This window comes from Lathamus discolor, chromosome 6, assembly GCF_037157495.1.
Source record: "Lathamus discolor isolate bLatDis1 chromosome 6, bLatDis1.hap1, whole genome shotgun sequence".
NCBI lineage: Eukaryota > Metazoa > Chordata > Aves > Psittaciformes > Psittacidae > Lathamus > Lathamus discolor.
The window spans coordinates 80,345,748-80,370,592 of NC_088889.1; the positions used below are offsets into that span (position 1 = coordinate 80,345,748).

The window sequence follows — 24,845 nt, forward strand, 5'->3', positions numbered from 1 at the left end:
GTTCTGACCACATGCTCCATCTGGTTAAAAGCTGAAGCCAAGTTCTTTTTCCCCAGGCCAGATACTTCTTACTCAGGGAACTGAGGGAATAATTAATGCAGCTTTCTGTAAAGCCGGCTTGTGACCATTCGTATTCACCAGAATCCATATTCACCCCTTTATTTTTCTGAGCAGGATTAATATGAAACAGCACGGAGCGGGAGGGTGGATGCTGAAAACCAGACAGCGCTCAATCGCGTCGTACAGATTTCTGTGGTCCAGAAACCGAGAGACACAATGCGCGCCCGGAGGCACGGCTGTAAATCACTCTGCTTGCGGACCACCGCCATCTACAGCCGAGGCGCCAGGCCAGAACCCCACCTTCCCCCCCCCCCCCCCGCAGCGCCGCTCTACCGACGCCCCTCTAGCCTCGGGCCCGCCTCCCCGCACGCCGCGCCGGGCACGCCCCACACGACAGCTCCCGGCTGCCGCCGAGCTTCCGGCCAAGGCCCGCCTGCTGCCATTACAGGCCGCGGCCGGCAGCGGCGGGGGAGGCCCCGGCAGGTGCGTGTGCAGGGTCCGGGCCTGGGCGGGCTGAGGTGAGGCGGCTGCTGACGGGGGGCTCCGAGGCCTCGGCCCGCCGCTCTCGGAAAGGCCGCCCCTGTTCTCTGCCGCCGCCCGGGCCCGGCGCTGCCTCTCGGCGGCCTGGCTCCCTTTAAAACCGCGAGCTGCTGTTCTGCTTAATAGTGATGCGCTTGTGGGCTGCACTTGGTGCCGCCGTAACCGGGGTTTGCGTACAAAGGTTTCACTGCAAGATCCATAAACGCTTCCCGTGTATCTAGCAGGAAGAGCTGTGAGGGGTCCTGCGTTGCCTTTGTAGCTATCGGTGCTAGTTACTCCTGTGGTACACACCTGCGTATGGAAGTGACCCCTTCTAACACTGTAAACCCATGTATTTTATGTATGTTACGAGCTAAAGGTACTACAAAGGCTATGCAATCAATGCTAAGGGAAAGGTAATAACCCGGTTTTCTGAATACATTTCGGATGTGGGGACTGAAGGTTGTGATCCCCTGGGTAGATAAGGTGTAAAACTGCGGTTTGAGTAAGGTTGTGCTGTGTCCTGCTCGCTCTCGTGTCTCTTCTGCAGAGAGCTTGCTTTGGCATTTTTGCATGTGATTAAGTAAACAGATAATGAAATTGGTAATACCTGCTCTAGAGATTTTGGGGAAGAGTGATTTCACAGTTGCGTGCTCCAAGAGCAGCTGCTGTACAGATGTGTAACAGAAGTGGTACGGTTTGGGCCCTATAAGGAGGAAAAGTACCCAGTCCCCAGAAATGTGCTGCAAACCTAAGTAAGATGTTCAGGTTAGAAACAAGGCTACTGTGGCATAACAGGAGCAGCTTTGTGCTCCGCTGGTTCAAATCAGTGTCTGATGCAGATTTTCACAGCCTCTATAATCATCAGCAATTTGGTGGTTTCCTGGAAGCATCTTTTTATAGAAGAGACTTTTGCTTTTGTTTCTCTGTTATGCCATCAGAAGTGTTGTCTCACTTGCCATTTGCAAACTATTGTTACATACAGTGTATTAGGCAAAGTGTGGGAAATTAGCCTCTCCTCAGATGCTTCTTTGTTTATATAGGGTCTGAAGGCTTTGTTCCAGTGTTTTGGAAATGTCCTCCCTTTTCCTGGTGGACATTATATCAGTTATTTCTCTTCACCTGCATTTACACTTGTATCTCTGCAGACCATTGTCTGTCGAAGTGTTCTGTTTTCTTCCTATAACTGTTTCATGGTGTCTGGTAATGCAATGCAAAGCGCACACCAATACTTCGTAACAGGCGTATACCGTACAGATTAATCCTGAATTGCTAAATGTAGGATAAGCCTTCCCTCTAGAAGAAAGAGACTTTCTCACTAAGGAGAGAGGCTCATAGGCTGTGCATTGAGTCAGTCCCAATTTAATCGCCTTGAGCAACAGCTTAGCTGTTAGGAGCTCCTCTCATGACTGATTTCAAAGTGTGGCTGGGATTCCCCCCACATGGTTTTTTTAGGAGCACTCAGGTTCTTTGTGCAGATCTTGAGTACTGAGGCCTTTCTTTTAGTACCTTGGCCTGAAATTAACTGTTCTTTTTCTTTAAGTTAAAGACTTCTCATTGGACTTCACACAGTCCTTTGTACAGTTGCATGTGGAGCAGTTTATTTCTCTGAGCCTAGGGCTGACTTCTCAGGAAGAGGTGTGAGAACCCTCTGCTTCAGTGCTCATGGAGGGAGCAACTCCAGCATCCTTTTTCAGGTAAATCTTTATGTCTTTGCTGTTTATGTTTTTCTTCTTAGTCTTTAAGTTACTGGTACTTCAACAGGAACTCTCTTTGTGGATCTTGTTCAGATGTTTGAGCATGAGTCACAAGTTTTCCTTCTTGTCAATGAACTAATGAAGGCTTTGGTGAAACATCTTTGGTCATTGAGTCAAACCCCCATGCCAAAACTAAATTATTTCTCATGCAGTATTAAGATTTGAGGAAGGAATGTGTTCTCTAGGGTCATTTTTTAAGATGGGTACCTAAGACTGGAGTCCAACTAGTTTTTTATCCACTTATATAGCTCTCTCAGTATCTTCTACAAACCAGGAGTGTCCTCACTGCCATCACAGAGGTAGGAAGAAATACACCTTACAGCTCTTGAATGATTAGCTCAATACACACAATGTACATTGCTACAAATAATGTAGATAGAAAGAAAAAAAACGAACTGCAGATGTTTTTGAGTCTATACGTCCATTTCCTGATCAGTGTTTGTGGCTTCTCTAAATGCTGCCTTGGTTAAATGCTGGCTTGATTAACTCAAATCTCAGGAGGCTGAGCTAACTAGCATCCATTGTTAGTATTTTATTTGTTTGCTTTCATTTAATATGCATGTTTGGCACTCAGTTAAAAATAGCAGCTAAAATGTTGGTGGGGGGAAACAGAACAAAAGAAAATGATGTAAGAGAATCAACCAAAATGGAGCATAATTTTGCTGTGAAGGCTTTTTGGGTTTTTCATGACTTTCCATCACTCTCCCTCGTTGTTATGTTCCTTGTTCTTTACAAAAGAATGGGTAAGGTCCATTCCAAAAAGCTCAAGATGTCTAGCAGGCAGTAGGAGCGAGGACTGGAACTGGAAGGACATCTTGCAGGAAATTACATCCCCAGTATGTACAAGCATTACAGTACTTGTAATGTACTTACAAGCACTCAGTAAGGTGAATAAAAGCATTATTTTTGTCACACTTTTGAGATATTAGTAGAATTGCACATAGTGTCCAAGTCTGTCGGGGGAGAGATTGACTTGAGTATTTATGGTTATGGTATATTAGCTCCCACCTGCACTCTTTTTTTCAAGTTGGTTTTTTTTTGCCTGCTTCTCCAGCACTCTGCACTGTTTTCCAGGACTGAACTTACTTCTGGTTGCTAATAGGTTAGACTAGACAGGAAAGGTGGCTGGAAATCCTTTTTGCTGAGAATTCAGGAATCTGGCTTAAAATGAAGTGTCTGTGTAAGAGGTTATGGAATTACTAGACAGTGGTGAGGAAGAACTTGCCAAACCAGATGAAGCCTTTAGGGAAGGTGCTGCTAATGATGGTCTCGGCAGCAGATGTATCACTACTTTTTAAAGAGAGTTCTAGGGGATATCTGTGGACTGCAGGCCTAGATGTTTGAATTAGTAGAAAATACAGCAAGGTAAAAGTATTGGACACCTGCATAAATATTGTATGGTGGGAGAAAAGCCAGTGTGGCTTTTGTAATGGAAAGTCATGCCGTAAATGTCTAAATAAGCATGGTGAGAGGTCTGGCTTACAGTCTGTACTCAGATTGCAGGAAGCTTTTAAACAGGAGCCCTCACCTGAGCAGCCCTTGACATAATAAGAGAGTTCCCTGTCATAAACGGTGCAAAGATAGGAAAGAGGATGTGAGCTGGCTTTACGTTATATAAGGTAGAACAGGGCTGAGGAAGATGAATTGCAAATATAAACTGATTCATGTGGGTGGAGAGCAGTCCTGATTTCACACACAAAATGAGTTGAGTTTTTTGAGCCATAATAACTAATTCTGTGAAGTTTTCTTCATCGATAAAGTCTCAGTTTGATAGTTTTACACAGGCTCAAGGAAGACTGCATAAGCTCACAAAGTACACAAGGACTGCCTGGTTCAGAGGGTCCTGGCTGAGAGATGTGGAGGATGTGTTGGGGAATCACTGCATGCTTATTTTGTTGTTCCATTAGCTACTGATTCTGCCCTGTGCTGGAGAGCAGGATAGAGAGGCATCCTTTGGTCTGACCAGCATTGACCATTCATACATTTGCACGTATGATCTGTACAACTGGGAATTAGTATGAGGAACTGCCTCTCCAGAACTGGCAATGTGTTCTTACGTATATTTCTTCATCATGCTATCAGGAGATATATGTGTGTGAGGAAAACTTCCCAGGTGCAGGTATCTGGACCTGTGAGCCAAAAGTACATGCAAATTACAGGTGGGATTTTTTTTTCTTGCCACCTTTTAGTGAAAGCTCATTAAGTACACAAGGAAATACCTACAAACACAGTCTTACTAGAAGTATTAAAGGAGCCTGTGTAGACTCTGTTGTGCCTTGGCTACAGGGTGTATCTGCTGCGGAGTTGCATTTTACATGGATTTTCAGTGTCTCTCTGATTCTGGCTTTCAGGGTCCCTGAACACTTGCCTGGGACTACCCCAGCAGTCCTGAACACTTCAGGCACTTGTGCAGACATATTCAGCTCTTGATCTGCCTTTTCTGACTTCCATACATTTTTTTGTGCATGCGCACACATGTGCTTAACAACTTGTATCTAGTTTGGTTACAACAGGATTAGTAAAAAAGCGATTAAACCCACACCTGGTTCCTGTTCGAGGCACAGAAGTAGAATTTGTTTACTATCCAAGCAAGAAAATCTGCATAGAAATGAAGCTGCAGAGTTTTGTCTGTGGATTTCCACATGAAGAGATCATGTCTCTTCTTCCCAAATACATAAGGCTTGGGCACCTTACATGTACTGTCTTCTACAGCGTGCTTTTTCATAGGTAAGAAGGATTTGTATATACAAGAAGCATCCTTTTTAGGAAGTGTGGATAGGCTTTCAGGCATAGAGTTTTGTTTCATATTTTGGTATGAACAAGCAGGGAGACAAAGGGTAGACTGTTCTTTTTCTACTGCAGTCCCCTTATTCCATGTTTTTGCTTTTAAAGCAGTCACATTTCTGTATGTGACCCATTTCTCATGACTATAAGGCAGTTTCCTACTGCTGTTTCTAATGAGAGTTGAAGATGCTGAGATCTGTCTAGGATCAGCCTATAGCAATGAAATCACAGGTACCCTAAGGCTGCCAGTATAACATTTACATGAGAGCACCTGCAGCTTTTAAGAATTACTTAATTGGAAATGCAGTCAGTGTCAGGCAACTTGAGTCCTGTTTCTGATGTCACATTCCATAAGAGCACAAATTACCAAATGAGTTAATGCTCCACTCAAATTGGCCATGTTTTCAGCGTGTCTTTATGTGCCGCTGATGAACTGGAAGTTCTAGTTAATACTGTCAGAGAAGTCTGGAGGTAGTGTCTTCAGTGTGAAGGATTCCCTCGAACGGGTCTTTTAGAGGGTCAGTCTGATACAGAGAAGTGTTCCTCCCCCATCCCTGCCTTCCTGCAACTTTTTTCCTATTTGCACCCTTTTTCTTAGGCAGGGCTCTGGTTTGCAAAGGCCACCAGGCAATTCTGTCTGAGTCAGGCTGGTGACTTAGGACAAAACCTTTAAGAATTCCCACCAGGTGAAAGCACAGTTCAGAGCAGAATACCTGGCACAGAGCTGGCCATTCTGTGGCAAGTCTCTGACATTACTGAATTAATGCAGTAAAGAAACAGATGTTTAGAAAAAAACATGCCATCTCTCTGCCAGTCGTGCCTATGTGATTGGGTTTTTTTGCTGCCTATTTTTATATGTTTATGTCTGGATTCTTTTGAAGTGAAGTGTAACACTGGAATTGGCACTGGGGATCCTGAGTGTGGCAATGCTGAATTTGTTTCAGTGTAGTTCAAGGAAAGTATTGCTGGTGGAGTGAGCTTTGTGAAAAACATCAGAACAAGATAAAGATTGGTTTTGATGGTGAAAGTTTTTGTAATAATTTTTAAAATTGTTGATCTGGTGAAAAATGAGTGCTAACAGCTACGTAACTATGTATATACTTCCCTTGCAGGTTCAGCTGTATGTAGCATTCTTTCTCCATTTCTAATTGTGCATGATGTTCAACCTTTACTTTTTTCCCATATATCTACATGTGATTGAATTTCAGAACTGATGAGGCATCTTCTAAAACCTGGTGTCTTTGTATTCTCTTGTAAGAGTCACTTTCCAAATCTAGTGCCAGTGGGGGAATTCTAAAAGCTTAGTTTCAGCTTTTTTGTGTATTCAGTATAGGAAAAGTGCATTCCCTATTGGTTTCATAACCTTTTGTATAAGAAAAGTAAAGAGCATATCCAGCAACACCCGAGCTGGGGGATGATCTTTTGCTAGACAAATAGAAAACTGCAAATTGTTCTTGAGTTTGAGCTAATGAGGCACTGTTTGTATCATCATCTCCAGCTCCAAAATCTCTTGGTCTATTTCAGAGTACTTTATACAGTGAATAAATGTCTGTTCCTGTTCGACAGGTATAAAGACTGTGGCACAGAAAAAGAAACATTAACTTTTTGAAGTTTGCATAGTAAACTGGTGACAAACCTAGAAGAACAACTGCAGGTTACGTGGTTTCCTCAGGTACACGCTGTTGACTGGAACAGACTACTCTTCATCTTTCTGGTAGGCTGAATTTAAAGCTTAATTTCTGTTTGTGGAGGTTCTAAAAGAGACATTTCTACAGCATGATGAACAAGTTTGTCACCATGACTGTAAATAGGGCATCTCCCAATTCAAATGTTCCGTGTCTTGTGGAGTTTTAGATTCTACTCCAGCTATGTTACTGCTTAAAATGACTGATACATGATTTTGTGGACTTCATAGGTCTGCACAATTTTTGAGGTGGTTGTTTCCTATTTTTTTGCTGTCTAACAGATTACATTAGTTGTAGGTAAAAAGTACTTAGTATTGGTTCATCCTTGTTTTCAGTTTCTGAATTTCCTAACCTAACAGTTAGCCGACTTATTTTTACTGCTAAGTGGAGCAGAGTTGCTTTTTATCTGCAGTCCTTCAAAGATGAATACTCAAACAGCAGTTTTCTGTTTGCTTATCAGTAGGTCCCAATATTTGCCTAACCTGATGTAGACACAGCTAAATCTGTCACCTGCTTCCGTAGTTTCCCTAGGTTGTCCAATGAGCTATAGCTTTCAGATGCATTGCTGTGGAGAGATGTGTAAAGATACGTTTGTGGAAATTAGTTACTTTTAAATAAGCTTTATGTTCCTTACTATAGCAATTTTCTAGAACTATGCCAAGGAAACGAAAGCTGTTGGCTCAGTTAAGTGCTCTCCAGAGTGACTCCAGCTTCCCTTCCTTTGATGCCTTGGGGAACCTGAACACTAAAGCTGATGGTGATTCTTCTCCAAAAAGCAGCAAATATTTTGCAGCAGAGAAAAAAAATTCTTCCCATCTAGAAGCAGATTTTTTCAACCAGCCCTGCATTAGCCTGGCCAAGTCCTTTCTGGGACAGGTAAGACACCAACGCTGGGATTACTGTATTGGAGCATGTGCTAGCTAATAACTTAGTGTAACACAGGATAAAATTCTTTTTCCGTCATTTGACTACAAGACTTTGCTATTTTGGGAATACAGCTCTCATTCCTTCTCTTGTTAAATGCAGTGGAATTTAAAGACTAGTAGCCCAGTCTATTTTGGATGGAGTCAGAGGAGTAATTTTACAGGTTTCATTTACTGTTGCATTTCAAAATTAGTTTCTGTGGATTTTTTCTCCCTTTTTTTCTGGTTTACTGAAATGTACTTTGCTGTTTATGGTTTGAAGGTTGTTTCGGACCCATTATTTTCCTTTCAAGTATTCCTTTATTTGTTTTTGGCTCTTCCTTAGCTCAGTGTAAAGTAATGCTCTGCAGTCAGCAGCATCTCTTTCTCTGCCTCCCTTTTACTATCTTGTGATGCTAATAGCATGGCAGGTCCTCGGCCTTTCTAGACCAGTATCCACTGTCATAGTGTACTTGAGTATTTCATTCTTATCTGCAAGTTCAGCAGACTGCTTGGTACTTTCTTTCCTGCTGCCCTGTATGCTTTGAAAGTTGTCTCTCATACTACCTGCTTTCACTTCTGCTGTTCTGAGTAGCTCGGCATTGTCAGTACACATGGTGAACTCTCTGATGATCACTTCTCTGAGGTTAATACAACCATGTGAGGCAGCACAGCCCTGAGTGTGGAGATGTTTAGGACTCTACAGTCCCACAGTTAAACAATCTTCACTCCAAAACCTGTTGTTCCTATCTTCTGTTTCTGAGTTTTAAAGACGTTACTGGTTCATGAAAGGACTTTCTCCCGTATCCCATTCTAGAAACTTTGAGGAATCTCTCAACTTGTTGAAAGCCTTTGGAAATGAGAGCAGGGGAGATGAAACGTCTCCCTTCTGCTTAATGAGTCCTTCAAAAAACTTTCCTACTGTTTTCATGAGAGGGAATTCCTCCAGTGTTTTCCCTACAAAATTTTCCAGTCTGGGACTTCCTAAATACAATTGCAAAATGTGTTTTTAGTTTCGCTGTTCTGGTCTTATCTTCTCTTGAGTCTTTTTTTTTTTATACCTTTATTGTCGGTAGTGTGAACAGACCCTCTGGGTTCTCATTGGTTTAGATAACTCTAGGAATTTGTTCCACAAACTGTTGGGTTTGGCCTGTCTTGCTGTGTCTAGCGCTTTATTTTATTTTCTAAGGATATTGTCTTGCTTGTAATTGATGTCTTTGCTCTGCTTTTTAACCCAGCTGGGGTTTTTTGGTCTGTCTTAACCTCTCTCTGATACGTCATGTGTGTTTGCTATCTTTATAGACATCCTGCTAGAGGTCTGCCTTTCCAGCTTTGACCTTTGGCTGCCTCTTCCAAGTTCTTCCTAACAAGTTTCCTCACTTTACGTAATTTCCCCTTTTTGCTGGTAAGCAGAATTCTGACAGATTATTTTTGGACCTTGATGCTTGTGGAAGGACACTGAACTTCATGGTCATGACAAAAGTTGTTTTCGGGGATAAGTCTTTGGAAAAGACTTTGCATTTTGCTCTGGATAAGTTTGAGAGTTTAGTCTTCTTTTGTGAGATCCCCAATTGCTCACTCTGTAAAGCATTTGATGCTGTCCGAAAAACCATCGTTTGTGTCCTGTCCTACTGTGATATTTACTTGGTCTATATGAGGATACCTGAGGTCTCCCAGTACTGATGCCTTTTTTGTCATCTTAATGACTCTGACACCCTTATGCCATGGAGTTACCCTGGGCAGATATTTTAGTGCTAATTCTGTATTTTTCCTACTTAGGCCTAGAATTACGTGCCAGGCAATTTCTATCTTAATTTTAGATTTTCTTAAAGTATAACCCCCAGTCTCCCATTACCGATTCTATTCTCTCATTTTCTTAGAATTTAAACAATAATGGTATTTTAGTGTTTTGTTATCTTAATTCTCCCAAATTTTGGAGGTGCCTGATACAGTAATATTGCTTAACTTTAAATGTGATACTTCAGTTCTTGGGAACAAAAAAACTAAATCAAAACATATATGCAGGAAATGGCCTCTCAAAACAAACTGTCATAACAGCAAGATACATCCTCAGTGTGAAATAAAAGCCTCCATAAAATAGTTTACTGTGAAGTATTGTGAATGATCACCATTCTTTAACTGTGAATATTTGGTGTGTCTGAAGACTCAGGGAAATGCCTGAATGCTTTCAAAATCGTAACTTAACCACTGTATTTCATCACAGTGAAAGAGCAGTGTGGCCACATGGGTGTGCTTTTGGCGTGTTTACAGGCAATTGCAAAACACCAGTGCATTTTTCATAAAAATAATAAACTGATTATTTTCAACAATATGAGAAGTGCTGTAGGGAAATGGTGAGAGACCAGAGCGGCAGCATTTGAGACTGACTGCTGGAGCATCCATACTGGATCTGGTCAGTAATTGCATTAGCAATCCAGCACAGACATCTGTTAGGAATTGAGCTTTGTTTCTTGAAAGTCATTTTTTTTCAATGGCTGGTTTTCCAATATGGAAGTGCTGAATATAGTAGAATGAAACTGATAGCTGTTGCCTAAATTAGACTATACTGCAGAATTTCTGAAACACAAGTAAAATAAGAAGTTTAGAAATCAGGTCAAACCACAAAAACCTTTGTATGAAGTTTAGTGATTGTTTTCTTTTCACAGAGAATATTTTCAATGTCACGGTTTTTACCCTCCATCTGCTTTGTTTTATTTAAGGAGGTACCAGCAGCAAGGAACACACTGTAATAACAAGGAGCTGTTGTCTGCCTGAAGCCAATTCCCAGCTCTCCCGCACTGCCCCTCTCCGCGGTGCAGAAAATACAGAAATAGCATCAGTACTCACTCTGGTCGTGATTATCTCTGTGGTTAGGGAGTAGGACTTGTTTGAACCATCTATGTTGACAGAGACAATCTAATCATAGCAGTTATTTAATTGTGCTACTCTCATGTTTCTCCTGATCTAAAGAATATATTCATGATGCTTCACGACTGATACTGGTGGTGCTTTTTTGCCTTAAACCTGGTGGATTGCAGTGGAGAATAGAGAAAATAACCAAAATAACCACAAATCAACTCTGTGGGCTTTACTGTATATAGGATCATAAACTGATTCTTTATGATACTGCCACATCTAGACACTCCAGGCATTTCATGGAGTTAATGACAGGTAGGAACTTCTTGTACTGGGCTGCGGCCTGGCCAGCAGAAACTGTTAGCTTACAGACTTAGCTGCTTGCTGGAGAGGAAAGGATGCAGTACTATCAAGTCCTTTTTTTCCAATTTCTTTGTTTCCCCAGCTTGTGTACTCTGGTTGTTTTGCACAGAGGGTTGCTAACTGATGCACTCTGACCTCTCTTTCAGATTTTAGTTCGCAAACTTCCTGATGGCAGAGAACTCTGGGGGAGGATTGTTGAAACAGAAGCTTATCTGGGTGGGGAAGATGAAGCTTCCCACTCGAAAGGTGGGAAGCAGACACAACGGAATGCAGCAATGTTCATGAAACCAGGAACTCTGTACGTGTATCAGATCTATGGGATTCATTTCTGTGTGAACGTTTCCAGTCAAGGTAAGTTGAGGCTGAAAGAGTTTTAGTACCTACAGCATAGGGTTGATATTTCAAGCTACATCTGCCATGTTGCTGTCACTTGTGAGCTCCTTATGGGCTCTGTGAAATCAGGGATTTGCTGTCATCTTCTTCCCTTAGGACCTAGGTTTTGCTTTTGGGAACAGCATGTAACTGTGGACAGACAGTGTATTAGCTTTGGATATTACAAGCAGGGCCCATCTCCAGCTGCACAGCAACTAGCCTGGTGGGGTTTTGGTCCCAGCTGTGAGCTGTTCAGGCCCAGAAAGACAGCAAGGTCTGGAGGAGAATCTTGACAGGATGGAGCTTTCAGTTTCAATGACCTGGGCTGCTGCCTCAATCGGGTGGTTGAGTGAACTCTGCGCCTTGAAAGTGGTGATACAGAATTTTAAGTCTTAATGACAGCCTAAATCTTGGTGTCTGTTATCATGATAAGAAACTCTTCTGTCTCCTACATTTATCTTCAGAAGCTGGGGAAAACAAAGAGGTCTGAGATGTCCTAAGCTTAAGCAGAGAGTCAGTGTAGGAATGTTTTTGCTGCTTTGTTGTTTTTTTAAACAAAAAATCAAAATACCCAGACTGTTACAGAATCTGCCATCTTTTATTATTCTCAATATAATCAACCCCTAATCAAATTATTTTAGAACTTACTGAGACTCCTTCCTCAGCCTCTGTTAACATGCAAGTGTTGCTTCTAAAACTTGGGGTTTTTTTCTTTCCTGTAAGAATGACAGTGTTTGCCTTGCAATAAAGTTACTCATTAATGGGATGCTGTAAAACAGTGGCAGGTATTTCTTAGATAAATACTCGTGTTGTTAGGAAAAAAATCCAACAGTAATTTCTTTTCTTTTTTTGCCATTTCAAAGATACAGCGTAAGAAAACCCACTGCTCATGTATTCTGAAGTGGAAGGCAAATGTAACCGTTAATCCTCAGGTTTTGGCTTTGGACAGGAGCCACGCAGAAACACAGGGCCAGGTTACAGTGTGGGGGAAGAGCCTGTCTTCCTAAATGGAGGTCTGGAGTCTGGTGGATGAACACATGTGGTTTTCATTACATTGTCCCTGCCAAATCTGTTCAGATAATGAAAGCAGAATGGTTTGTTATTCAGGATGGGTCTCTTAGTACTTGAAATACTAGGAATAATAATTTTTATTAAAAAAAAGATGCTTAGCCCTCGAATTCTAAAAAAAATTATTTGAAATTTATACTCTGGGAATATTTCTCTTACATACCTGTGTTTAGCTTTCTAGCAAATCAGTTAGAGCTCGCTGTTGTGAAGGATTTAGTTGGGACTTTTCTGTTATAAACTTATTCTCCATTAGCCTGCCAGACACGCAGCTATGTTGACACCAAGCACAGCTGTCACTACCAGCTTTGTCAGGAACACACTGAGGTAAACAGCATGGCTGTGCGTGCTGTCTGTCATAGATGCATCTACATAAGCAGACTGTACTCCTTCAGTGTATTTGCCCATGTGCAGATGTGTTGAGAGAAAGAATCTGGGGAGGAATTGTACACAAGATGCTTTTCTCACCTAGTATAGGCGGAGAAGAAGTCTGTCCCGTCATTTAGTGTGAGAAATTTGTCTTTTGTGGTGGCTCTTACGAACCTGGGTCGAAGGCAAAAGCGTTTAATTCTTTGGATATGGGACAGATCTTGGAAACTTTGTTTTGAACCTGGCAGTGGCTGTGCACAAAACACATGGAAACACTGGCAAAATCAAAAAACCTTGTGGCATAGCTTGGTCCTTCTTAGTAGCACAGATCATGCTCTTACAGCATGAATTCCCTGGGAATGCTGTGAAAACCTGAGTCACTGACCAGGAAACTATAAAAGGAACATGAACATGTTATTTCTGAAGGTGTCACTTTGGAAAGACACAAATTACTGAGAGAACACTAAATGCTTTTCCTTTTCAAAGGGTGCTTCTCCAGTGAAGTCCCAGAGCTGCATCACTCTTTTCTTGGATTTTGGCTGTGCAAAGTTGCAGAGCACCAGGAGTTAAACAGAGGAGAACATGGAATGGTTACATCTATTCCCATATATTATCTTCTGCCTCCTGTGATCTCCTAGGATGTTTCATATTTTCCCCTCAACTGTCTTCCAAGCTGAAGGTTTTTACTCAGTTATTCTGTCCATAGGCTTTTGCTCCAAAGCCAGTCCATAACTTTGATTCTGGTTTCCTGTCCCTGAATCTCTTCCAGTTCTGTTATAGGTTTCTGTAGATGGAGGGGCGGAGCAGAACAAGTCTAGACATGCACATATAACAGCAGAGCAACTTGCTTTATACAAGTAGTTGGGGTTTACATCTGGGAATACTGTATGGCATTGCCACAGCAAAGTGGAGTAGTGAAGAGGGGAAAAGGAAAGATCTTGGAGGTTTCCTGATGTCTTCATACACACAAATTGACCCTGTCTTAAGCCATTTCAGTTTTGACCTGGATGCATATTAGCAAAGTTCATACTGAATGACGTGAGGAAAACCTGAGGTTGATTTCAGGAGAAATCAGTTACAGAGATTTTCCAAATGGATCTTGAAAGATGTTTCCGTTTGGCCATCGGGTGGCTTGCATCAAAATATTCATGCCGTCGTACACCGATTTTTAACAAAGCATGGATTTCTAGAGACTGTTGGAGCAAGCACAGAGATTTAACTGAGATCTAGGATGGGTTGAGGTGGTTTAGTAAAGTTAGCACTGAGTAATAATCACAAACAACTTCTCAGCTGGCTTAGATTAAACTATCTAGTTTGAAGTGTAGGCAAGTGCTTTTGCTGCTTAAATTACAGGATCCTTGTGGGAGGAAGGCAAGCAGTTCAGAGAACAAGTATAACCTCATCAGTATTGGCAGCGACTGCTGTGCTGCTGCTTCTCTGACTCTTGAACTGAGTGACCATGGAGCTGATCTGGAGCTGCCAGCTTAATGGACGCAGCTGCCCTTTGGCTGGACAGAGATCAGAGTGCTGCGCTGTCCTTGTTGTCTGTGCCTACCTTCTTGGAACAGACACTGCACAGGGCAGTCCCAGACACATGCTGCTGGGACCAGGCAAGCAGCATGAATTGGACTGCTGCAGCAGACTTCTGTTTTAAAAACAGTTTTAACACTGACTTTAGTCATTATGGTCTTTAATCAGCCCAGGATCTGAGGCCTATATGACAGTCTGACTTTGCTGTGATCTGTTTCTCTGGAATTTGCCAAGGTATACATTTTGCTGCCAGATCTGAATGAACAGCTTGTAAAACCAAGATCCCAGTGATGCTTTACCCTGGCCCAGGGTCACACTGCATGGTCTTCCCCCGTCTTGCAGATCTTAGACTAGGAGTTTGAAGGAAGTGTTTTGGGAGCAGCAAGAGTCAGATGGATGGAGAAAAAACTTTCTTCCTTCCAGTGGCCAGAAGTTGTTTCCAAGAGTGGGAGCTGGAGCCAGTCCAGGGAAGCAGCAGCAAGCTGCGCTGTGGGGGTGTGAGACTTCCCTATCAGTTTATGATTTCTAGCTGCTCAGGGAGAGAATTTGCCTCTGCATTGTTGTTAGATCCCAGCTTTTAGCTCTGAATGCTACTCATTATATGGAGTGACTCTTCAGCATGGGTGGTAGATACTCTGCATCTCTGGACCGGCACTGCTGCTGATGGCGTGTCAGCGGCCGTATCCATGTCAGGCAGATGCTGAAGCCAGATAACCCCTGAGAGCAAACTGCTGCAGGCTGTGGGAGGGAGGGAGACAGCTGAAGGATTCTGGCAGGCAGGAGTTGAGTCAGAAGGAAGCTGTTCTTTGGTAGTTAAAATAAAACTTCTGATGTGCAAATATGCTTAGAAGGACCCGAATATGAGCCTGGGGGCGTGGGGACGGATGGGGGCAGAGAAAGCAGTAGCTCATCATGGCATCCCCGCACACTTGTCTGCTATTTCCACATCTACCCAAAGCTCTTGTGGTGTTGCTGCCACGTTCAGGGACTGCTGGCTCTGGGCAGAGCATGGTGTCTGTGTTGCAAATAGAGAGTGCAAAAACTATCTGGTGGAAATGCAGAGTCAGAAATGCCGTGTATCCCCTGCCGGGGCTCTGGGAGCACCTGCAGTTTCTCTGAGTGCTTGTCTCTCTTCACGTGCACTCCCAAGGCCGCAGTTCAATTCAAGTGTAACCACGGTTTCCACTTGCATTTGTGAGGGATGAAAGCAAGTACAGTAATTAAGGGATTGCTCAGAATCCCACAGTTGTTCCTGGCAAGTGAGGCAGCATCCTGATGCGAAGGATGTTTCTTTATGCATGGATGAAAAGCAGAATTAGGACATGGAGCATGTTCTTAAAAATCTAAAGTGACCTTTGAGCTCTAAATCACTACAGAACAGGGAAGCAGCTTTTGGCTGCCAGATTAGCATCAGTCCCCTTCCTCAGAGAATGGAGTGCCTGGGAACAGACTGCTGACAGCTGTTGGAAAGAAGTCTGTTGACTTCACTGAGATGTACTGAGGGCAGCGGGGGCTTGGAGCAGGTTTGGGGCAATAGACACACCTCACAAAGCCGGGAATCAGGTCCTCAGTCGACAGGCTCAGCTGGGAGCCCAGAAGCGTAATTTATTGTGGGAGTTGTACAAACCATGAAGGATTCTGGTTTTGGAAATCGCAGTCCTTAGGATCTGTCAGTGCCTACAAAAAAAGCTCTTGCCAGGCCTGAGCACATCTCCAGATGTTTGAGACTGGAGAGGGAATTGTTCAGAGCAGTATCATGGAGCATGCAGATGCTGGCAGGAATGTGGGTGGCCCCAGCACAAAGGTGCTGTGTGGGGCAGTGCTCAGGCCGCTGTGCCAGCTGCTCTCCTCGCCCACTCCAGGTCATGAGAAGACCTTCCTTGATGTCCAGTGGAAAACACGAAGGAAGTGCTTATGTCCCACTTAGACTGAAGATGCTTAAAGCAGGGGAATGTCTGTGCTCAGAGCTGCATGTTTCCTTCACTGTCACCAAAATCAGGGAGGGCAGCTGGTAGGGGCTGGAGTTTCCTAAGACTCCTGATAGGGCAGCGAACCACCTTTGAGAAGAGAACCTGTCAGTTTTCTTCACTTCTTGTCACAGAAAGGGCTTCTCTGCTGAAGTGATGCTTTCAGAGCCACGCATCCCACAGCCAGACTCTGTAGCCCCATCCTGCCACAGGTTCCCATCTTGCGCGAACTTCCTTGGCACAGGTGTTCGGCTCGCTCTTAGTCATGGCTATGCAGTTACCCAAAGTCATGGTCATCTCTCCATGAGGATGTTTGAATTGGGAACACCTGCAGCGAGGGCATGCACATACAGTGGCTGCTCCCAGTGCCTGCAGCTCCTTCACAGGTTTCTCTTTGTCCAGTCTATCTCTGCAAGCTGCCTCTTTCTGCTGGCAGCATCCAAACCCGTTCCCCTCTCCTTTTTTAGTGGAGTTCTTGTAATCAGAGTTTATTATAAATCCACTGGGTCTGGGAGCAGCTTTGGATAGCTGTGCCAAAACTGAACCATATGTGTATTTTTCCTGAACATTGTGCTGACATAAGAACACCTCTTGCCCTCTGGCAAGCCTTGGAGCAGCAGCTAAACTTAGTAACTTCGAGAAGTGGGGTTGGGGAAGAGCAAGCAAGCACTCATGAGTAAAGGACACAGAGCTATGGGAACTGGACATTCAGAAGAGGTGGGGGAGAGTGCTAACTCCAGAGCCTGGTGCTTGATGTGAAGCTGCCCAATGGAAGGACAGACCCTGCAGTTGAGTGCTGCAGGCAGTTCCCTGCTCCATCAGGCTGAGCTGCGGGCTCAAGAGCTGAAGTGCTCCTGCTGCCCATGGGGCTGAAAGCTGAGATGTTCTTAACAACACTGTACTGACACATGGTTCTTGTTCCACACAGGGGAAGGGGCTGCAGTATTGCTTCGCTCTTTGGAACCTCTGCAGGGATTAGATGCGATGAGAGAGATGCGCAGTGCTTCAAGGAAAGGACCCACAAAGCTGCTGAAGGACTGGCAGCTGTGTAATGGGCCCTCCAAGCTCTGCCAGGCATTTGGGATTGATAAGACTTTTGACCAAAGGGACCTGGCACAAGATGCTGCCATCTGGATGATACCTGGACCTGACCTACCAGGGGAGCACGACGTGGTAGCCACAACAAGGATTGGTATTGGCAACAGGGGAGAGTGGACACAGAAACCCCTCAGGTTTTATTTACAAGGAAACAGATTCGTGAGTGTTGTAGACAAGAAAATGGAGAGAGAGATGGCAGCAATGGGACAGCTTGCTTGTCTTGCAAGTGTGCCACCAAGCAGGACTTGAGCTGTGCTCTGTATTATAGCTGTGTTGTGGCAGCAGCTATGGCTGACAGAGTTGCCTGGAGGTTTTTAAGCAATAAATATACTTCATTACAATGAATGGGGCAAGGTGGAATTTTATGTGTGTGGCAGGCTGGCCTATGTCAGCCAGCCAGAACTGAGGTGGGTTTGAGATGTCAAAGGCCACTTTCTCTTGTGCCAATTAACTGCTTAATTAAGGTGGATGAGTGGCAAAAGAGCTGGGAGGAGAGGAGGTAAAGGAGGGATCTTACTGTTGTCTACAACTGCCTAGTGAGAGGGTGTAGAGAAGAGAGAGCCAGGCTTTTGTCAGACAGGGTGAAGGGCAATGGGCACAAGCCAGAAAACAGGAAATTCTCATTAGCTGTATGGAAAAAAATTCACCATGAGAGTGGGCAAACACTGGAACAGGGGCCCAGAGGAGCTGTGGGACATTTGAACCTCCACCAGACAAGCTCCTGAGTGACCTAGCACATTTTCTCTGAGTAGAGTTTTGGACAAAAGACCTCCAACAACCCATTCGGACCTATACCAGTCTATAACATCCAGCCTAGAGAACAAGAATGGGTTTTGTTTGTTCTCCCAGATGCTTTTGAAAACATTTCAATGGAAAACTTACACCTGTGTGAACCACAACACAGAAAGCATCACTACTTTAGCCTGCCATGAGGTGCAGGGGGAGGAAAACCTCTACGATTCAGCGCAGAACCTGCAGCCACACTGGGAAGTTGAGGGGTGACAGGGTCACTCCTACATCCCCCCCTCCTTCACCTTGGAATTCACAGGCAAGATTTTCAAAACCCTTGTCCCATCACATGAAAAATACCTTGTTTGGTGCCTTCTGAAGAGCCCTTGTCATGCTGATTGGTCACCCTGAGATGCAGTTGCTGGGGGCTGGTTGATCTGATTTTCTAGGCTGGATATTGCTTTTGCTCTTCTGTAACATCCCTCTTGCAGCTGCAGGGGAAGACTCACTGATGGGACTGTTAAGCAGCTGTCATCGGGTATGTGGTGCACTGTGGCCACCAGGCTCCCCCAGCACCTCACTGGTGGAAGATAAGTTACATAAAGCTCACAGTTTCACCCAGTTTGTGTAGGCAAGTGAAGCTGTTCTGAGAGCCTGCAACTGGGAAAAGCTCCAGCTTGTGTGTGTGTGGTATAAGGGAAGGTCTAAGGAGGAGCCTGACAATTTTTTAACAACGTACACCCCTGGAAGCCACCACCATGGAGGTAAAGGTCTCCCTCCTGCCCTTTCCCTGGGTACTAGCACAGAGAAGTGAGCAGCTCCAGGGAACAGGGGCCTTGCACAGGCCAGGGGTGAGCTGGCGTAAGCTCCTGCTGTCCTCAGAAACAGGGCTGTCCCCTCTTGTAGCCCCAGGAGGGCTGGAGGAGCAGTCCTGAACTAGATCAGGAAACATGGCTATGTACAGACCTGTATCTTGTTTTTCAGCTGGACAGCTTTAACGCAGGCCAGGGTCCCAGTCCGGTTCTCTGCAGCCACAGCCATGTTTGCAGGGAGGGAAATAAAGGAAGAAAACAAGCCTCAGGGGACAAGTCTGAGTGCCCTTAGCAAGTCTGGTGCCATGTACTTGCAGCCTGGCCAGCTTATTTCCATCCTGCTCAACAACCAAGCTCCCCAGCCCTTGAAAAAACTGGAAACCCTGAAACCCACAAACACACAGGCTGCTTCGTGACAGCCGTGCTCCAACAGGCATTTAGTAGTAAGAATACTGGGAAGAGGCAATAATAGGCTGTGACACGGTGAAGGAGTCATTCCCATTCATGAAACCATTTACTTGTGGTGCTTTGCCTTCCTGCCTCTGTCCTCACTGCTGCCAGATAACAATGACCAAACAGAATTCCTTGGTGCCTGGGGCCATTCCCTTAAAGCCAGGCCAACTCCATTCTGCCCTGGGGCAGATGCCATGCATGCTCTGCCATGGGGACAGGCTGCTCACAGTGCTCACGCTGAATGACCCAGCAGTCCTGTTGATGAAGAGCAGAGAAAGCACTTCTGATGCAGCAGCGTCCACCCAAGGGTGACGTACCGCCAGTAACACTGCAGTGGGAATCTTCTTGGCCACCCTCACAAGCCCTGGGAAGCCAAGGTCAGGGAGGGGCTCTGCACCAGCAGCTGCCACACTGTGGATATGGCACAGCAGGAATCCAGGCTGACCAAGTTGTCCTGGAGCAGGCCCCAGAACCCTCACACAGACCAGCCTCAGCTGCCACCACAGGGAGCAGATGGGAAACTGAGGCACGGAGGGGGAGAACCTGCTCTGTGCCACATGGCAAGAAGGAACTGAAGTCACCTCCTGCAGTTTTTAGGCATCTTTTAGACTGTCAGTATGGAGAGTGTAGCAGGTGCCCATCCTTTGCCATCGGTCACTTTAAGAGGGACTGAAAAACTGAAATCACGGGGTCCTCATGGCTGGTCACTACCAGCACACTGCGGAACTTGTCAAACAGCATCAGCAGCTGGGAGCGACGCATATTCTCGTTGTACATGATCTCTTCCAAATGGTGCCGGCCCCGGAAATAGTGCAGCAGCCTGTGCAGAAGGAGAGGAAGGAGAGCAAGGGAGCATGTGAGCCAAAAGCAAGTGCACACAGCCAGAACTAATCCTGACACCCTCAAGGTTTCCTCTTCCATGGGACATAAATCAGAAAGCATATGGATTGTATCCCTCATTAACATGAAAAGTCAAGTGAATTAAATAGGTTCTTACCTGAGGCATGCCTAGCACAGAAATCCCCTGGAAAAGCAGGGACTCCCCCACTTCAGCACTTTGCAGGCATCCTCCTTGTGTCAAAAGGCTTCCTAGCCTAGGGATTTCCCAAGATTGTCAATTTTCAGTGTAGTTTTGTCTCCAGACATTGAGGAACCACATGTGCCAACTAGCCTTGAGAAGTCAGGACATGGCAGATTTACTTCTGTGCTCTCTTAGCTGGGCCTACAGTGCCGTTTGTCATAGCTGTGCATCAGTCTGGGTACCTACGCTTGCTTTTAGAATGAAAAGCATGTCTTCCCTCTCAGTATCGCAAGGGGCTTGGCAACTACAGGTCATGTACTCCTGAGGTTGGTCAGGTTGGGTTAGGTGGAGCAGTGACAACAGGGAGATGGAAATACTAATTACAAGCACTACAAAGAAGCCTTGGGAGTTAAGAAGCAACCAAAGAGCCCCAAAACACTGAAGCCTAAGCCCAAACAAGACTGGCTTCTTAAATTCCCAGTTCTCTTTCAGTATAGACAGGACAGATACCCCTTTGCTCACCACCAACATGCTACAGACATCAGATAGCCTCAGCCTTGCACAGCAGGGTCTAAGACAAACCACTGCAGGAAGTCCCTGATGCCTGAGGACCTGCTCCCCAGAGACCCTTCAGACCCTTAACTCCAAGCCAGTCCTCCAGACAAAGCTCAAGTTTGCTGCTCAGTCTCTTGTCTTAACAACCTCCCAAGTGCAGAAACCACACTGCAATCCTCCTGCATGTCAGGGCCCAAACACGTATGCCACGATCACTTCCCCAGCTATGCAGACAGATGTGTGCCTGTATGTGTTACACATCATACTCCTCTTTGTGCTTCAACAGTTTTTGCTTATGTTTCCATACCAGCTGCAGTTCAGGAATATGCTGGCCTGCTACTTCATGCCAACTGACAGTAGAAATGAGTGGAATTAATTCATAGTCCTCATGCACAAATAGCCCTCGAAAGACACCAAATGTGCCTTAGAGTATTCCTTCCTGTTTTCACATGATGGCAGGATGGGGCCTCTCATGCTTTCCCTGAAGAATCAGTGTTTGCCTGGCTGTCTCCTGCTGCTCAGAATAGGCACTCCTGTCACCTGTTAGCCTTCATGGGTGACTGGAAATGAGACCCCATGCGGCAAGTCTCACTCCATCATGCCCTCCCTCTACACTGCACAGAGCAAATTTCATCTCTAGTCCACTACTGCTTGCGTTTCTCTGCTCCCCAGTTTGCCACGTCCCTCCTCTCAACTCACTCTTGTTCCCCAAAGAGCTGTGTGTAAGCTCAGAGCTGGGATCCTCACTGCCTCATCCCTTCTGGCAGCCCAGGGCTGTGCAGCCCCATGCACACTGTAAACTCCCTTCTGCTCTGATGTTCATCTGCCAGCTCTCAAGTTGGCACTATTATGTAGAACATAATTGCTATGTCTCTGTACCTGCAATACAAACAAACAACAGACGGACAAGCTCCAGTCATATTTACCTTTCCACTATCTGGGCTGTGCATTTGCCTTTTGCAGTATCTCCCACTGGGTATTTAAATCAGGCTAATTGGCTTCTTCCCCTAGGGTGATGGCAACCACTGTGCACTGAGAAGTGGCCATTAGCAGGGACAGCATCAGTTTGAGTGTGCGTATGTTAAAACCAGGCCATCTCCTGAGATGTTAACATGAATTTTTGCACGTTGTATCTTGTAACACTGTTCAGAAAGTGATTTTGAAATAGGTTTTAAAAGCTGCAGCTTCTCTCCCTTTTACAGAGCTGCTCACTGTGATTGCCCATGCTCTCAGCTCCTGCATAGCTGTCTTCTATGCAAATGATTATGACCTGGCTTTCAACAGCAACACAGACTAAGCAGAGTTTTCCAATAAATAAACCCATCCTATATTCAAAAGGAGTCTGGATTTGTAACTGGTCAGGATGAAATACTTTCCACTCCAATAAAAGCTGGAGAGGATATTAAAGAATATCACAAAAAATGCCAGCTGGAAGACACCCCCAAAGTCTAGTCCAGCATCCTGCTCCAGCAGGATTAGTGCCAACACTGTAGCATTTTCTAGCCAAGCTCTGAAACTCCAAGGACAGAGATTCCCCCACATACCTGGATAATCTGTCCTGGGGTGCAGCACTCCCAGGGAGGAAGTCTTCCCAAAAGCCCAGCTCTACAAAGCTGTAATCTGGGGCTCACAACTCCAAAGAAGATGGGCACTACCCTCAAGTTTTGGAGCAAAGAACATTTACGGGACCCAAACAGGACCTAAGATGGCACTTCTTGGGGCAGTAACACTGCATTGTGTTGCTCTGAACTGCTGACAGGTGTGAACTTCCAGCTCCAGATGCAGTGATGGAAGATTATTGCCTTCCATTGCTCATCTCTCTTCTCCCCTCTTCAAGAGCTGCCCCTCTAACAGCAGTGTAATGTTCTTAAACACTGAATAAAAGATCATCTCAGACTAGTCATTCAAATAAAATTAGCTTATTTCTGGTCAAGGAGATATCCCTTCCACCTGCACTGCTTGAAAATGGAGCAAACTGTCCACAGCTTAGTGCCACTCGTGAGCATTCCTCAGTGGAGTAAAGGATCTCCATCTCCTAGTCTAAAAACACGAAAAAAGATCCTGAAAGTGTCTCCACACCCAGGGCTTGGGAGAGAAGCCATGAGTGAAGTCTCTCACTATCTTTAAAGCACTGCTTAATGTGCAGTGAGGAATGCTTTGTGTACATTACCAAAGACCTAGTTCAAAAATAACATGTCTCCTTCTTAAGTTTACTTCTGGAACGACATGCCAACCCTCCTCCAGCAGCACCTAAGGGAAGAACTTGGATATCAATTCCCATTCAGTGTTATGAGGGTTAATGCAGCCAATGCTGCAGCCAAGCTTCACTATTTCTTACTTATTCCTTCAGGTTTCTATCTTGCAAATACCGGCTGTGCATAGCAATGGACAGGCACAAGCTCCTTCTGCCATCTGTTTAATGAATAACAGGCGTTCAGAGGCACAGACACAAGAAAATATTGGGCTGAACTTTACTGCTCCTCTGAAAATAGCCCATCCCTTCTTGTGCACACACAACTACACTTGGAAGCACAATTTCAGTATATTTAGTGCACTAACTATGCATTTACAGCAGGAGTTTGTTCTGGGAGGTAGCTGATAGAGCAGAGCTATTTGCCAGAGCACAGACCTCATTAGGCTGCTATTCCTCATAATGAAGTGAAAAGGAGAGCTGGTGCAGTAACCTGTACCAGGGTAATGAGGAAATCGCCTCATTCACTGCAGCAGCTTCTCTGCAATGTTTACACTTTCATTAAAAGCAATAGGTTTACCCAGACACTCATCTCTGATGGTTTACAGCACAGACAGAAAATACACCCTCAACTGCTAAGGTACGGTGTCTCATAAAGCCAGTAACCAGGAGTGTCTTGCATAAACATTTCCATTTGCACACTCCAGCACCCTACCCACAGGACCCACTTGGTTGTATCTTCTCTCTTCCTCACTGCTGTATGCTATGCAGTTGTCAATTCACTCAATAGTAGAATGGAAATTCAGACTTATCAGAGCCATCCTGGGGCTCTACAAAAGAACCTGGTGCAAGCCGCAAAATAAACATCATTCAGACAGCTCTCTGGTGATGGCAGCTGACTTTAAGAAGAAATCCAAGTAATTGTTTGAATCTGCAATTCCAAAGCTTTCAAATGGCTCTTTACCCAGAGGAGGGAAGTGGCAGGGGAGCAATTGTGAAATCCTTTCTTCTTCCCAGGATAACTAAGAATCTTCATTGCTACTAAACTGGTCCAAAGAGTCCCCCACAAATTCTGTCTTAAGATATCAGCAATTATGATTTGTTTTTACTTTCTCTGTGGTTTTGTAACAACTTGTCATATAATAAGGACAAAACATTTCAAAGTTCCCAAATGCCAAAGTGTTGCCTCTCTATCTGAGAATATGCTCTGAATGATTAACAGAAGGTAGAGGAGACGAGTAATTCAGAGAGCAGTAACTCCCCGCAAGCCTGGGAGCGCTCTATGGAAGTACCGGAGCTGTACAGCATACAGACTTTGCCGCAGACGAGAGAAGCGTTTTCTTGCTATTACAGCTTCTCTAGGCTACTTGACTATATCCATGCTGGGGTAAGAACCAGGTTTCCAGAGGATTACCAACTGCATCTGGGACATACAGGAAAAGCTGCAGCACTTGCCTCACATGGTTTTCTGCTCCCCGGGTATGAAAACCAGTGAAAGCTGCATTCCAGTGATGCCACTGGGTTTTGAAATGTTTAGGAAGAAAAAATACTTTGTCCCACACCTTTTCACAGATGGCTGGTTAGGAAGTCATTCTACATATTAGCACGAGCAGAACCACATTCTGTGTATTTTTGTTGTGTTGAAATTTGAGGCAACAAAACTGTGTGCTACTAATCACACATCCTAATGACTTTAACCTAACTAACCTAATGTAACAAGCAACTCTGCAAAATAGACCTTGAAACACTTGTAAACT

The 24,845-nt window shown here is 44.7% G+C and overlaps 2 protein-coding genes across 9 annotated transcripts in view; one reads left to right on the top strand and one right to left on the bottom strand.

Moving 5' to 3' along the window:
- Positions 1-437: 437 nt before the first annotated feature.
- On the top strand, positions 438-17,672 carry MPG (N-methylpurine DNA glycosylase). Of its 5 annotated transcripts, none has more exons than XM_065684024.1 (6): positions 438-543; positions 2,123-2,276; positions 6,687-6,834; positions 7,445-7,681; positions 11,073-11,277; positions 17,158-17,672. In XM_065684024.1, exons 4-6 carry the CDS (start codon positions 7,460-7,462, stop codon positions 17,574-17,576), a joined length of 846 nt encoding a protein of 281 aa, XP_065540096.1. In that variant the 5' UTR covers positions 438-543; positions 2,123-2,276; positions 6,687-6,834; positions 7,445-7,459; the 3' UTR covers positions 17,577-17,672. The 5 variants fall into 5 exon arrangements, with proteins under 5 accessions (XP_065540096.1, XP_065540100.1, XP_065540099.1 ...); XM_065684028.1 differs by having other exon boundaries at positions 7,456-7,681; XM_065684027.1 differs by having other exon boundaries at positions 441-543; positions 2,129-2,276.
- A 1,687-nt stretch (positions 17,673-19,359) lies between these two features.
- NPRL3 (NPR3 like, GATOR1 complex subunit) overlaps positions 19,360-24,845 on the bottom strand; it is a 44,165-nt gene continuing 38,679 nt past the window's right edge. For all 4 annotated transcript variants that reach the window (XM_065684021.1, XM_065684020.1, XM_065684022.1 and 1 more), the window contains one exon: positions 19,360-20,141. In XM_065684021.1, the coding sequence (XP_065540093.1) occupies positions 19,976-20,141 (166 nt within the window). In that variant the 3' untranslated portion in view covers positions 19,360-19,975. The remainder of the gene's footprint in view (positions 20,142-24,845) is intronic.

Coding starts and splice junctions, on each gene's coding strand:
- MPG (XM_065684024.1), top strand. CDS start 7,460: ATGCCAAGGAAACGAAAGCTGTTGGCTCAGTTAAGTGCTCTCCAGAGT. Junction 7,682..11,072: donor CCAAGTCCTTTCTGGGACAG/GTAAGACACCAA, acceptor CCTCTCTTTCAG/ATTTTAGTTCGCAAACTTCC. Junction 11,278..17,157: donor TGTGAACGTTTCCAGTCAAG/GTAAGTTGAGGC, acceptor TGTTCCACACAG/GGGAAGGGGCTGCAGTATTG.